The sequence below is a fragment of the Marmota marmota genome, unplaced genomic scaffold, assembly GCF_001458135.2.
Source record: "Marmota marmota marmota unplaced genomic scaffold, marMar, whole genome shotgun sequence".
Classification (NCBI taxonomy): Eukaryota; Metazoa; Chordata; class Mammalia; order Rodentia; family Sciuridae; genus Marmota; species Marmota marmota.
The window spans coordinates 22,680,386-22,693,461 of NW_026000153.1; the positions used below are offsets into that span (position 1 = coordinate 22,680,386).

The following is a 13,076-nucleotide window of genomic DNA, read 5'->3' on the forward strand; positions in this document are numbered from 1 at the left end:
GGGGGGGGGGAGGAGGAGTCAAAATACCTGTAGCTCTATATACCAACTTTTTTCTTTTTCTTTTTCCCAGCAAATACATGACTTCTTTTCAAAAAGGCCACTTTGTAAAAGTAAAAAGTGTTTATGGCTTCTTTAAAGTGCTAAATCATCTCTGCCTTGAGAATCACCTACTGCTTTAAAAGGTCCCTGGCGCTATTGTCGGCGGACACTGGCAATGGTGTAAAGGTGGGCATGAAGTCTGCGACAGGATTCAAAAGGAGATTCCCAGGCCCACCAGGTCCAAGTCCATCTAGGCTAATCAGTGGCACAGCCGCAGAACGTGGTACCAAGAATGGATTCACAGCTGCTCTTCTACCAGCTCTGAATTCTGCTGCATCTTTCAAACTTCTTGGTACATTCTCACCTTCCTTTCTCCTTCCTCTGGAGTCTAGACATTTCATGGCAGGAGCAGAAAGTTTTGGTGGTGGAACACATGAAGGAGATTCTGTTTCCAGAAATTTTACAAAAAGTTCTGAAAAAGAACTATTAAGCAGACATTGCTCATTCAGTCTCAAAGATATGCTGGGGACATTTTTTGATCCTCCTCTAAGCCAACCCATCATCCACTTAGTAACACCACCATCATCTCCATTCAACAACTGCTCCATTTCCCTCTTTTGAATGTCCAGGATGCTTTCCATTAACTGTAACACTTCATGACGCTTACTTTTCAGTGTATGGAAAAGCCCAATGAACAGGTTTCTCATTAGGGCTTTGTCCACTTTTCCTTCTGTGCCATTTTCTGAGTCCATCAATTTCTTTTGTACATCATTCAACATTTCTTGTTGGAGCTCATTTTGCTTTTTAAGTCCTTCAATCTGTTCTTCCTTTAGATGTAACTGTTGTGTAAGTCTGGTTGCTGAATCCAACACACCATTGGCTTCATCCAAATGTTCCTGTAATAATAATGCCTCTCTTTCTAGGTTTTCTGCCTTTTCCTTCCATTTGGTTATATGTTGTCTTTCCTTTTCTAATTCAGCCAAATACATAGCTTTTTATTCTTGTTGGAAATGCTCTAGAACCATCTACAGGTTAGTTAATGACATGGCATACTGCTTTCCTTGTTCCTGGTAGAGCGAAAGCTGCAGTGCATTCTCATATCTCTCTTGGGAGAGTAAGCACACCTATTTCTGCAGGGACTCTACTACCTGCACACTGGCTTGATGACTTGAATTAGAAGAGGAAAGTAGCTTTTTTTTCCAATAGTGTGACTTTCTCTGTCAGGTTCATCTCTGTCTTCTCTGCAGCCCAAGTTTCCTGGGTGTAAGAATCTTCTGATTCTAAAAGATGGCTCCTCAGTCTTTGTACCTCCTGATTTAAGTGTAATTCTTTGTCACATAAGTGTTAAACCTCTTGCTGGAGGATCCTCTTTTCCATCTGTTTGCTCTTTAGGGACAAGGTGAGTTGGTCTGTCTCCTGATGACATAGAATGGTCTTCTCCTGCATGGATTCAACTGCATTTAAAAGCTGATTTAATTCCCCAGCCTTGCGCTGTTCCATTTCTCGTAACAGTTTCTCAAAGGCAAGAGCTTTCTCCTTCATCAACTTGTACTCCAACTCTTGTTCTCGCAGCATCACAGAGAACTTCAAGTTCATCTCTTGTAATGCTTGATACTCCATTTCCTTTTCTTTGGATGTTTATACTATTTTTACATTTCCCCCTTTTAGTTGAGAAATGTCCATTTCTACAATTAATATTCTCTCCTTGAGATTTGTTATTGCTTGCCTCAACAACTCATTTTCAGTCACTTTGTTAGTGAACTTCGCATTTGAAGAAAGTATCTGATCACTTTTGGCTTGAATTAAGAGGTCTTTTTCTTTCAGTAAATTTTGTAACAGATCTTGTTTTTCCTTGAGCTGTTTAATTTCAGAATCAGTTTGTTCATGTTCTGTCTTTTCTCTCTTGGAGGTGGCAGCAGTTACATCAGACAACCTATGGTAATTCTCCTGGAGAGCTCCTTAATGGTGGCCTCTTTTTCTTGCAGTGATTTTCTCAGCTCTTTGACCTCTGCTGACTGGGAGTAAGTTGATGAGGTAGAGGAGAGCTGGGGTGTAATCATATCAAATTTTCCTAAAAAGAGATTTTTGCTGCTGCAAAGTTGCCCTAGGTACAGCTGCACCTGGCCTAATATGTGCCCAAAATGTTTGAGTTTGATTTCGTTCAGCTCATAACAGTGGATGAGGCCAGTGTAGTCTGCTTCTAATTTAGAACTGTTACCACTGTCAACCAAAACTTGGGCTTCAAGTTGAACAAGGTCTTTCTCGTGTTGGGCTGACTTATGATGCAGATTTTGGAGATTTGTCATTACCTGTAGTTTCCATTCCTCCATTTTTTTCACTTGCTGTTTTAATTCATCACATTGTTGTAGGAGCTCCTCGAACTGATGACTATTAACACCTGGAACCTCATGACCAGTGCCAGAGATTCGTAAAACTTCCAATAAAGACTGTTATTTCTGACTTAGTACATCTATTTCAATGTCTTTTTCTCTAATGATATGAGATAAATTCTGCAGAGTTTCTCTAAACATATCTTGATCACTATTTTCAATTTGGTGGGCAATTTTTTATTTTCTTCTTGAAGTTGAATGAGGGCTGCTGCTTTGGCAGTGACTATATCCTTCATTTTCTGATGTTCTGCTCCTGCCACCTGCCATATCACCCCTACCTCATTTTTAATGATAATAAACTTGAAACTTTCTCACTAAGATCATGAACAGTCAAGGGTATCCTCTCCTGCTACTCCTTTTTAACATCTTACTGAGTTCCTAGCTAATGTTGTAAGTCAAGAAAATGAAATTATAGTTTAAGACCAATAGAGGATTGGGAAGAAAGATAACCTTGCTGGTAAGGTGTCTTCTACTTAGGGAACATCTTATAATTTTTACCTTATTCTATGTTGGTAATTAATATCTTTACAGCAAAAGTCAGGTTACATCCAACTACTTCAGGTGTCAAATCAGCTTTGACACCTTTCTACCATGTTGAGCTCACATATCTTGACACATTAGGAAGGTATCAAAACTGATTTATTTTAATATATATTTTTTGGTTGTAGATGGACAGAATACCTTTATTTTATTTTTATGTGGTGATGAGGATATAGCTCTGGTTGTCATGCATGCCAGGTGAGCACTCTGCCAATGAGCCCCAGCCCCAACCCAAAACTGATTTTTTTTAATGGGTGAGAGTGTATTTCAGTGGTAGAGCACTTGCCTACCAGGTATGCAGTCCTGGGTTCAATCCCTCCAACACCAAAGAAGATGATTGTTTTTTGTTGTTTTATAAAGAAGGATTTCATAAAGATGGTATCATAAAGAAAGATTATAATTAAATTATGAAATGTATTGGGTACTATTAATCTAAACCACACTGAAGGCAAAAATGTGAATGCAGGTCCCCAAATCAAATTTTTACCAATTACCAGGGAAAGGGCTTATTACTACTACTGGGCTGGGGAGGATGATATTGAAGATAGGAAACTCCTTTTCCACATGTATGCCTTGTAAACCTAATGTACTTTTTTGATTTGTGTAATGAGATGTTCTTGCTAAAGACTAGACTTGACTTATTTATAAGACTAGGACTTATATGACCTAGACTTATTTATGAGACTGGGACTTCTAACTTTTTTTTTTATAAATAAGTTCTATTCTTATTTATTTACTTACTCACTTGAAGCATAGCTTTTAAGCTATAATTTTAAAAGCAGGTGTATACAGGAAATGTTGCTTTCCTCCTATTTTTTTTTTTTTGAAATATCAGGCTGTCTGTTTTACCTGCTAACTTGTGGAGTGCTGATGCTCTCTGCTCTGTCCTGTGCATCCTGTGGTTACAGGCAGCATGTAGTGTATGCTCTGGCGTGGAGTGGCATGGCACTGCCCTGGCATACAGAGCTCTTCCATCCAGAGTTGAAACCTAGGGGCAGCAAGGATTTTTTGTTTTGTTTTGTTTTTACCAAACATACCATTTATTTGCTGGGGACAGGGCCTTTTCTGGACCCTCTGGGGGAGTATGTGAAGCCTGGACAAGGGAGCCTGGATCCTACTTGGCTGCTCAAGTGAGTCAGGCCATGGATTTCTTCATACTGCAGCTTCATGACAGCATCTATTGGAATAACATTCTGTGGAGTTTGAAAAGTAAGATATGATTATTAGTAACAAAGAAATGAAAGGAACAAGATGGGAGTTAAAGAACCTGTTAGCCAGAGGACAGTGTACCAGCAGTAGTCCCTCCCAGTGACCTGCTTTCAAACATCCATCAGGAGGAATTGCCTTGGTTTGTTCTCTCCATGGGGCTGAAGGGAAGCAAGCTCTCCATGGGAGGTAGTGTGTCTGGCTCTGGTGCTCAACCCTGAGCTCCTGATCTCTGCTTCCCTCAGGAGCCCTGTCTTTCTCTGGTTTTTATTGCTACAATGGAAGACCACAGACTGGCTAATTTACAAAGAAGTGAGGTGGGGTTTTTTAGCTTATTTTTTATTAGTTCCAATCAGTTATATAAAAGCAGAAAGCTTTTCAATTCATTGTACACAAATGGAGCACAACTTTATGTTTTTTCCATTATGTAGAATCACACCACATGTACAGTCATACATGTACCTAGGCTAGTGATGTCTGTCTCATTCCAATATCTTTCCTTCTCCCATCTCCCCTCCCCTTCTCTCCCTACCCTTGGCTCAATCAAAGTTCCTCCATTCTCAACAGCCCCCCCCCATTATAGATCAGCACCCACTTATCAGAATATCAGTCCCTTGGTTTTTGGGTTTGGCTTAATTTGCTTAGCATGATATTCTCCAGCTCCATCCATTTACCTGTAATTGCCATAATTTTATTCTCTTTTAATGCTGAGTAATATTCCGTTGTGTATATATACCATTGTTTATTTATCCATTCATCTATTGAAGGGCATCTAGTTTCATTCCACAGTTTAGTTATTGTGAATTGAGCAGCTATAAATATTAATGTGGCTGTGTTTCTACAGTATGCTGATTTTAAGTCCTTTGGGTATAGACCGAGGAGTGGGATAGCTGGGTCAAATGTTGGCTCCATTCCAAGCTTTCCAAGGAATCTCCATACTGCTTTCCAGACTGGCTGCACCAATATGCAGTCCCTACCAGCAGTGTATGAGTGTGCCTTTCCCCCACATCCTTGCCAACACTTATTGTTGTTTGTATTCTTGATAGCTGCCATTCTGACTGGAGTGAGATGAAATCTTAGAGTAGGTTTGATTTGCATTTCTCGAATTGCTAGAGCTGTTGAACATTTTTCCATATATTTGTTGATTGAATGAACATCCTATTTTGAGAAGTGTCCATTTAGTTCCTTGGCTCATTTACTGATTAGGTTTTTTTTTTTGGTGTTAATATTTTTGAATGCTTTATGTATCCTAGAGATTAGTGCTCCATCTGATGTGCTTGTGGTAAAGATGTGCTCCCATTCCGTAGGCTCTCTCTTTACCTCACTGATTGTTTCTTTTGTTGAGAAGAAGCTTTTGAGGTTGAATCCATCCCATTTATTGATCCGTGGTTTTAATTCTTGTGCTGTAAGAGTCTTATAAAGGAAGTTGGTGCCTAATCCTACATGATGGATATTTGGGCCTACTTTTTCTTCCATTAGGAACAAGGTTTCTGGTTTAATTCCTAGGTCCTTGATAAACTTTTGAGTTGAGCTTTGTGTATAGTGAGAGATAGAGGTTTAATTTCATTTAGTTACATATGGATTTCCAGTTTTCCCGGCATTATTTGTTGAAGAGGCTATGTTTTCTCCATTGCACGTTGTTGGCGCCTTTGTCTAATATAATATTAGACAACTGTAATTATCTGCGTTATTCTCTGTGTCCTCTATTCTGTACCATTGGTCTATAGTTCTAACTTGGTGCCAATACCATGCTGTTTTTGTTACCATTGCTCTGTAGTATAGTTTAAGGTCTGGAACAGTAATGCCACCTGCTTCACTCATCTTGCTAAGGATTGCTTTGGTTATTCTGGGTCTCTTATTTTTCTAGATGAATTTCATGATTGCTTTTTCTATATTTATGAGGTATGTCACTAGGATTTTGATTGGGATTGCATTGAATCTGTATAGTGCTTTTGGTAGTATGGTTATTTTGACAATATTAATTCTGCCTATTCAAGAACAAGGGAGATTTTCCCATCTTCTTTCTTTAGCATGCTGTGGTTTTCATTGTAGAGGTCTTTCACCACTTTTGTTCAGTTGATTCCCAAGTATTTTATTTTTTTGAAGCTATTGTAAATGGGGTGGATTTCCTAGTTTCTCTTTCTGAGGATTTGTCTCTGATGTACAGAAATGCCTTTGATTTTTGGGTGTTGATTTTATATCCAGCTGCTTTGCTGAATTCATTTATTAGTTTTAGGAGATTTCTGGTGGAATTTTTTGGGTCTTCTAGATATAGACTCTTGTCGTCTGCGAAGAGTGATAATTTGGGCACTTCTTTTCCTGTTTAGATTCCTTTAATTTCTTTCATCTGTCTGATTGCTCTGGATAGAGTTTCAGGAACTATGTTATATAGAAGAGGTGAAAGAGGACATCCCTGTCTCATTCCAGTTCTTACAGGAAATGCTTTCAATTTGTCTCTATTTAGAATGCCATTGGCCTAGGGCTTAGCATAGATAGACTTTCCAATGTTGAAGTATGTTCCTGATAGCTCTAGTTTTCTTAGTGTTTTGAACATGAAATGGTGCATTTTTAAAAATGCTTTCTCTGCATCTATTGAGATGACCATATGGTTCTTATCTTTAAGTCTATTGATGTGATGAGTTACATTTATTGATTTCCATATATTGAACCAACCTTGCATCCCTGGGATGAACCCTATTTGATCATGGTGCACTATCTTTTTGTATTTGATTTGCCAGAATTTTATTTATTTTTCCATCTATATTCATTAGAGATATTGGTCTGAAGTTTTCTTTCTTTGATGTGTCTTTGTCTGGTTTTGGAATCATTTGAAATCAGAGCTGAAATCAATGAAATTGAAACAAAGAAACAATTGAAAAAAATTTTGTCAAACAAAAGTTGATTCATTATAAACAAATAAATAAAATTATTAAACATTAGCCATGCTAATGAAGAGAAGGAGATAGAAAACTCAAAATACTAACATCTGTGATGAAAAGGAAGTATTATGACAGATAGTACAGAAATACAGAACATAATTAGAAATTATTTTGAAAATTTGTATTCCAATAAAAGAGCAAATATTGAAGGTATTGACAAATTTCTAGAGGCATATCATATGCCCAAATTAAATCAGAATGATATACACAATTTAAACAAATCAATTTCAAGTAAGGAAATTGAGGATACCATCAGAAGCCTTCCAACCAAGAAAATCCCAGGACTGGATGGTTACACAACTGAGTTCTCCCTGAGTTTTTACACAACTGGTCATTATATTTCCTATTCTCTAAAAATTTCATTTGTCTGGTCATTTGTTCGATTTCCAACTCACATGTACATTCAAATAGATTTAATTAAAATAATAACTGGTAAGCAATGAAAAATGTTAAGTAACTTAAATAATTCTAAATCACTTGGAGGTGGTTTGATTTGGGGGGAGAAAGAAGGGATCTGGTTATCAATAGAAATATATTACTATTTAAGTTCAATAACAAACTTTTTAGGACTTTCTCTAGTTTTAATTGATTTAAACCCATTTCTTTCCTGGGATATGGTTCCTTTTTAGATACACAGGTTATTCCTGACTTACAATGATTAGACTTAGGATTTTTCAGCTCTATAGTGAAGCAAAGGCAGAGTGCATTCAGTAGAAGCTGTACCCAGAGCTGTGGCTCTCAGTCAGCTCCAAGATCTCAAGGGGAAAAGGTTGATATTCTACAGTGTCCTGTAAGTTGCTAAGCTATAGTGTTTGGTACTTTAGATGTATCAAATGTATTTCAACTTACAGAGCTAAAAGTTTATGATGGGTTTAGCAAGGTGTGATCTTATTGGTAATCTAGAAAATCTGTGTAAGTGTATATCTTTATTTCAGGAAAGTCTTTTTAAAAAACATTTTAGTTGTAAATGGACACAATCCCTTTATTTTATTTATTTATTTATGTGGTTCTAATGATCAAACCCAGTGCTCCACACATGCGAGACAAGCACTCTACCACTGAGTCACAACCCCAGTCCCATAAAAATCTTAAAATTTTTTCTTTAAATACATACTTTTCCTGGTCAACTTTTTGTTGGGTAAACACTAATTACACCCTTTTGACTGATTTCTATGCCTATTTTATTCCTAAAATCAATTTTAACTATTGGTTAAATATACTAATTTTTTAAATTTTGGGGTACTGGAGATTGAACTCAGGGGCACTCTATCACTGAGACATATCCCCTGTTCTGTTTTGTATTTTATTTAGGGACAGGTTCTACTGGGTTGCTTAGCATCTCATGTTGCTGAGGCTGGCTTTGAACTCATGATCTTCCTGCCTCAGCCTCCTGAGCCACTGGGATCATAGGAATGCACCACCACACCTGGGGGTTAAACTTATTTATATTGAATTTTTTTAAACCTTTATCCATACCCTTTCCTTTCTTTTCTGTGAACCTATTACTCTTGCTTTTCTTCTTCATCTGTGTATAGTTTTCCCCATTTCTTTTCTCACATCTTTCATTTTATTCTTTTCATTTCATCTTTGAAACTCCTTAATCTTGGTTTTGCATTCCTTTTTCTAAAAGTCATTTTTTTTCACTAAGTTATTTTTCATGACAAAATATCTTGATTTTCAGTAAAGTAGAAGAAGAAGAATGGTGGGGGGGGGAGGAAGAGAGGGTAGAGGAGGGCACTGGGTACTGAAATGGAGTAAATTCCATGCATGTGTGATTATGTTAAAATGAACCCAACTATTATGTCTAACTATAACTAGGAAGGAAGGAAGGAAGGAAGGAAGGAAGGAAGGAAGGGAGGAAGGCAGGCAGGAAGGCAGAAACGATCTTCTTGGTTACAATTTTTACCCATCTGCAGCAATGTTTTTAAAATTACGATCTTCCTCTTTTTCTCATTTGGTCATTTTTATTTCTTACCTTTTCCTGCAGATGTTTGCATAGATCCAGGAATGATCAATTTTTTTTAGTTGTAGATGGACACAATACCTTTATTTTTATTTATTCATTTTATGTGGTGTTGAGAATTGAACCAAGTGTCTCACACAATGCTAGGCAAGCACTCTGCCACTGAGCCAGCACCCCAGCCCCGGAATGATCCACTTTTATTGTTACTACTCATGTCTACATTGGAGAGCTCATCTTCCCAAGGAGCTATTAACTGGGACCAGGGAAGGGTTGAGGTAATGAGCTGGTTGCAGGCACTTCTGTTCTCCTGTGTTCAGGGAGCATTCACTGCCACTCAGACATGGAAAACGAATGCTTTGGGCTGACAGAGCATCTCTCTGGGTCTCAGGGAATTTGCCACTGGAATGTCTGTACCACTGGAGCTAAGGATATACCTTTCTTTTTCACATTGTAACCCAGCACATGAAGTGTTCACCTGTGCAGATTTTTCTTTAGTTGAAGGAGTACAGCTCCAGGTCTGTGAGCCACCAGTTGTTGTTCCTCCTCCAAGCTGCTACATCAACAGACAGCATCTCACAAAGGATGGTTTCCCACATACTCTCTCTTTGGTTCTCTCTCCCTAGATCTGTGTGGTCTTAGGTTCAGGAATATCCTTTTAACTCCATTTTGCTTTACAAAATTTTATTCCAAAAAGAGGGTCTTTAGCTGGAACCTTCAAAAATACTAATTTGGAGATTTTAGTCCTGTCTTGGAAGTGGTGGTGTTCTTTCTCCCACTAGTTTAATTTTGAGTGTACTTGGCAGTCATTTATAGGATTGCTGGTCATATTCTGGTTCATAGCTATTTTTTAGTTTCTTTGCGGGGGGTGGATGGAACTTTTATTTCTTTTTTTCAGTCTCTTTGAGTTGATTCCAGTTGTAATAAAAAATGATAGGGCAGATGGATACTAATGCCATCATTTTAAATTGGAAGTCTTGCCATACATTTTAAATTGTTAGGCAGTTTCTTAGTTCTGACCAAAGTATATTTTATGTTGGTATTATCTTTAGAGAATATTCATGCAAATCAACCTTGTTATTTGCAACTATTTCAGAACAATTTTAGAACTCTAGAACCTTTGCTCTAAAGAAAACTGACAAAAATAATTTTGCAAAATCTTACCTCAGTGGCTTGGAAACCTGAAACACCCACTAAAGGACTCTCTTCTGCTCTTGCCTCCACTGTACTCCTGTGTTGTGTTTCTGGAAGAGAGAGTTCTAGGCTTTCAGACAACCCATCAATCTTCATCAGAAGTTCGTCTAACAGACTTTCAAATTCATCCCAGTAATAATTCTGAAGGGAAGAAAGTTAAGTATATGCATTCAAGAATGTAATTGTTTTTATTTTCTGAAGCATTTAAAGGTACCAACTTTGAGGGATTGTGCTATGTTAGAAAATGCACTGAACCATGGGGTCACAGGACCTTGGAACTAGACCTGTCTCTTCATGTCTCCATGTCTCTGTCCCTTCACTGATATTGTGCATATGCTGATATTTGCATAAATGCTTTGGTTAATGATGTCTTCATAAAAGATAATTGCTGTAATCAGTAGGGAAGTGGGGAAACACAGGACAGAGTAGAGTCCTGTGCAAATCTACAGTATCATGATTACATATGACAAGCTTCAGAACTGCACCAAGTAATACATAAATATCAGCCATGGAAGACAGTTGAATATTCACTGTGCAAATAAATACCTGTTTGGCTTTGTTGGCACTCATGTCTGGTGTGACTACACCCAACTGTTCCTAGGGTTCCAAGTTTTAGGTAGGAGTTTTTGTCTGGTAACACATACCAAAAGCGAATGACTAACTAAAGGGGACAGAATATAATGTATGTGTGTTATGTTTATCTATGAGGTGCCCTCAAAAGCTCATGTGTGAGACAGTGCAAGAAGGTATAGAGGGGAAATAATTAGATGATGAGAGTTGTAACCCATTGATGAGGATTAACTGGGTGGTAACTGTAGGCAGGTAGGGTGTGGCTGGGTTACAGGGGGTGTGGCTTGGGGTTTATATTTTGTCCCTCCTGAAGAGAGCTCTCTCTCTGTTTCCTGATTGCCATGCCCTGAGCTGTCTTCCTCCTCTACACCATCCTGCCATCATGTTCTGCCTCATCTTGAACCCAGATGGAATCAGCTATCTGTGGACTCAGACCTCTGAAACTGTGGTCCAAATAAAGTTTTCCTCCTCTAATTGTTCTTGCCAGGTCTTTTGGTCACAGCAACAAAAATGCTGAATAAAAAAATTTGTGTCCTGGGGCAGAAACTCCATCTTTCTAACCATACAGGGTCATTATAAGGATTTAGTGAGTTAATGTAGAGAATGTGCTTGGTAAATTGCAAAGTACTTTAGAATCTCAAGGGAGAATTCTAAGAGCTCCATTATGGCTGAGACCTAACATTTGACACTTCACACTGATATCTGGCAAAGAATCATGATCACATTTTGAAGACAAAAGTAAAATTCTGCAGTGAAATCACCAATTTAAGTGTGCTACTATGCTCACTACTCTAGGTTCCCATGTCTTACATGATCTGCAACCACCTGAGCTTCTTCCGGCTTTGGCATTTCCAGACCCAGAAAGGTGAGGGCCTTCACCCATGTGTAAGCAGTGATGTCTTTAAATCTCACAAGAGATTTACTGTGAGAAGATTTTCTTTTTTGGAAATAAGTCACCAGGGAACCTCTCAGCTGGAGAAGAAAATAAAATGGAAAAATTCTTTGTTAGCACACTTTGTTAATTTGATAAACAATGAAATAGAGATTATGTCCCATGATGCCAGTCTATCAATTTTTAGTAACTGCTTGGTAAAAAGAAAAAATTAAGAAAATGTATTTCATGAATTAAATTAAATGGCAGCAATATGAACTTGGCAATGGAAATTAACAGTTGGAGCTAATATTATTTATATGATATGTGTCTTCATTTATATTGTCTACATCTCAGCTTCAATGCTCTGTGCTAGCCACTGTGGCCTCTGGAAACCCTACATGGGAGCATCTGCCTGTGCCTGGGATATTGAAAGAACCCAGAGACTCGGCAGGATGCTGGGTCCTCATGTATGTTATCTAAATGATTCTGCGTCTTATGGATCCCTAGGTTGTTTATTTCTTTAGTTCACACTGATACCTGTTAGCTCAAAATTCTGATGGCACCAAATAATTTTTTATACCTTCAGATTTCTTAAAAATAACCCAAAGAAGCAAAATTTAAGCCATTTAAAGACTGCTTTTGTGTATCCTATGAAACCTCACAGGTAAGCTGTTCCCTATTGACAAGAAGAAGCTGTGGTGATAAGACTCCAACCCTGAGTCTTCAACAGGAACACCTGTAGCCACTGCATCCCTGGCCCACCCCTTATGATGTGAACACTGTGGCCTAGAGTGGCCCCTGGGAAGAAGCTGGGCAGAGCAGGTGAGAACTGAGCAGTGGGGTGGTCACATAAAATACAGGGCCAGTTACATTTTAATTTCCTGTAAGTAACAAATAATTTTTAAAATAAATGTATCTGAATTATTGAAGGAGACATACTGATATGAAACAATTATTCATTGTATTGAAATTGAAGTAACTGGATGTTCTGTATTTTTATTTGCTAACTCTGTCAGTCCTACATGAGGGCTGCATGGTTAGAGCACAAAACAATCTCCTCCTCTGTCAAAGGGGTTTATGCTGAGTGACATGACTAGATTTGCCAGTTGCTGATCAGTGGGTGGGCACGAAACAGTCCCATTCCACAAATGGCCTCCATCTCAGAGAAGTGTAATGTGAAGCTTGTATGATTAGATTACCTGTAACAACTTGAGGTCAAGTTCAGAGTGAGAAGAGATGTGATGATTCAGGGCAGGGCAAGGGTCCTGGAAGGCTTCCTGGAGGAGGTAGCCTCCTGGGGTGGGTGTTAGGTTGCTGGAATGCTCTAGGCAAAGACAGAATCAAACTAACTGCATTGGACCCCT

The 13,076-nt window shown here is 38.3% G+C and overlaps 1 protein-coding gene across 1 annotated transcript in view; it reads right to left on the minus strand.

Moving 5' to 3' along the window:
- Positions 1 to 6,954: 6,954 nt before the first annotated feature.
- The window catches only part of LOC125611480 (polycystic kidney disease protein 1-like 1), a 46,082-nt gene continuing 39,960 nt past the window's right edge, over positions 6,955 to 13,076 (minus strand). Inside the window, exons 23-25 of the mRNA XM_048786319.1 lie at positions 11,649 to 11,810; positions 10,239 to 10,409; positions 6,955 to 7,015 (exon numbers count right to left, since the gene is read on the minus strand). Of these exons, the coding sequence (XP_048642276.1) occupies positions 7,010 to 7,015; positions 10,239 to 10,409; positions 11,649 to 11,810 (339 nt within the window). The 3' untranslated portion in view covers positions 6,955 to 7,009. The remainder of the gene's footprint in view (positions 7,016 to 10,238; positions 10,410 to 11,648; positions 11,811 to 13,076) is intronic.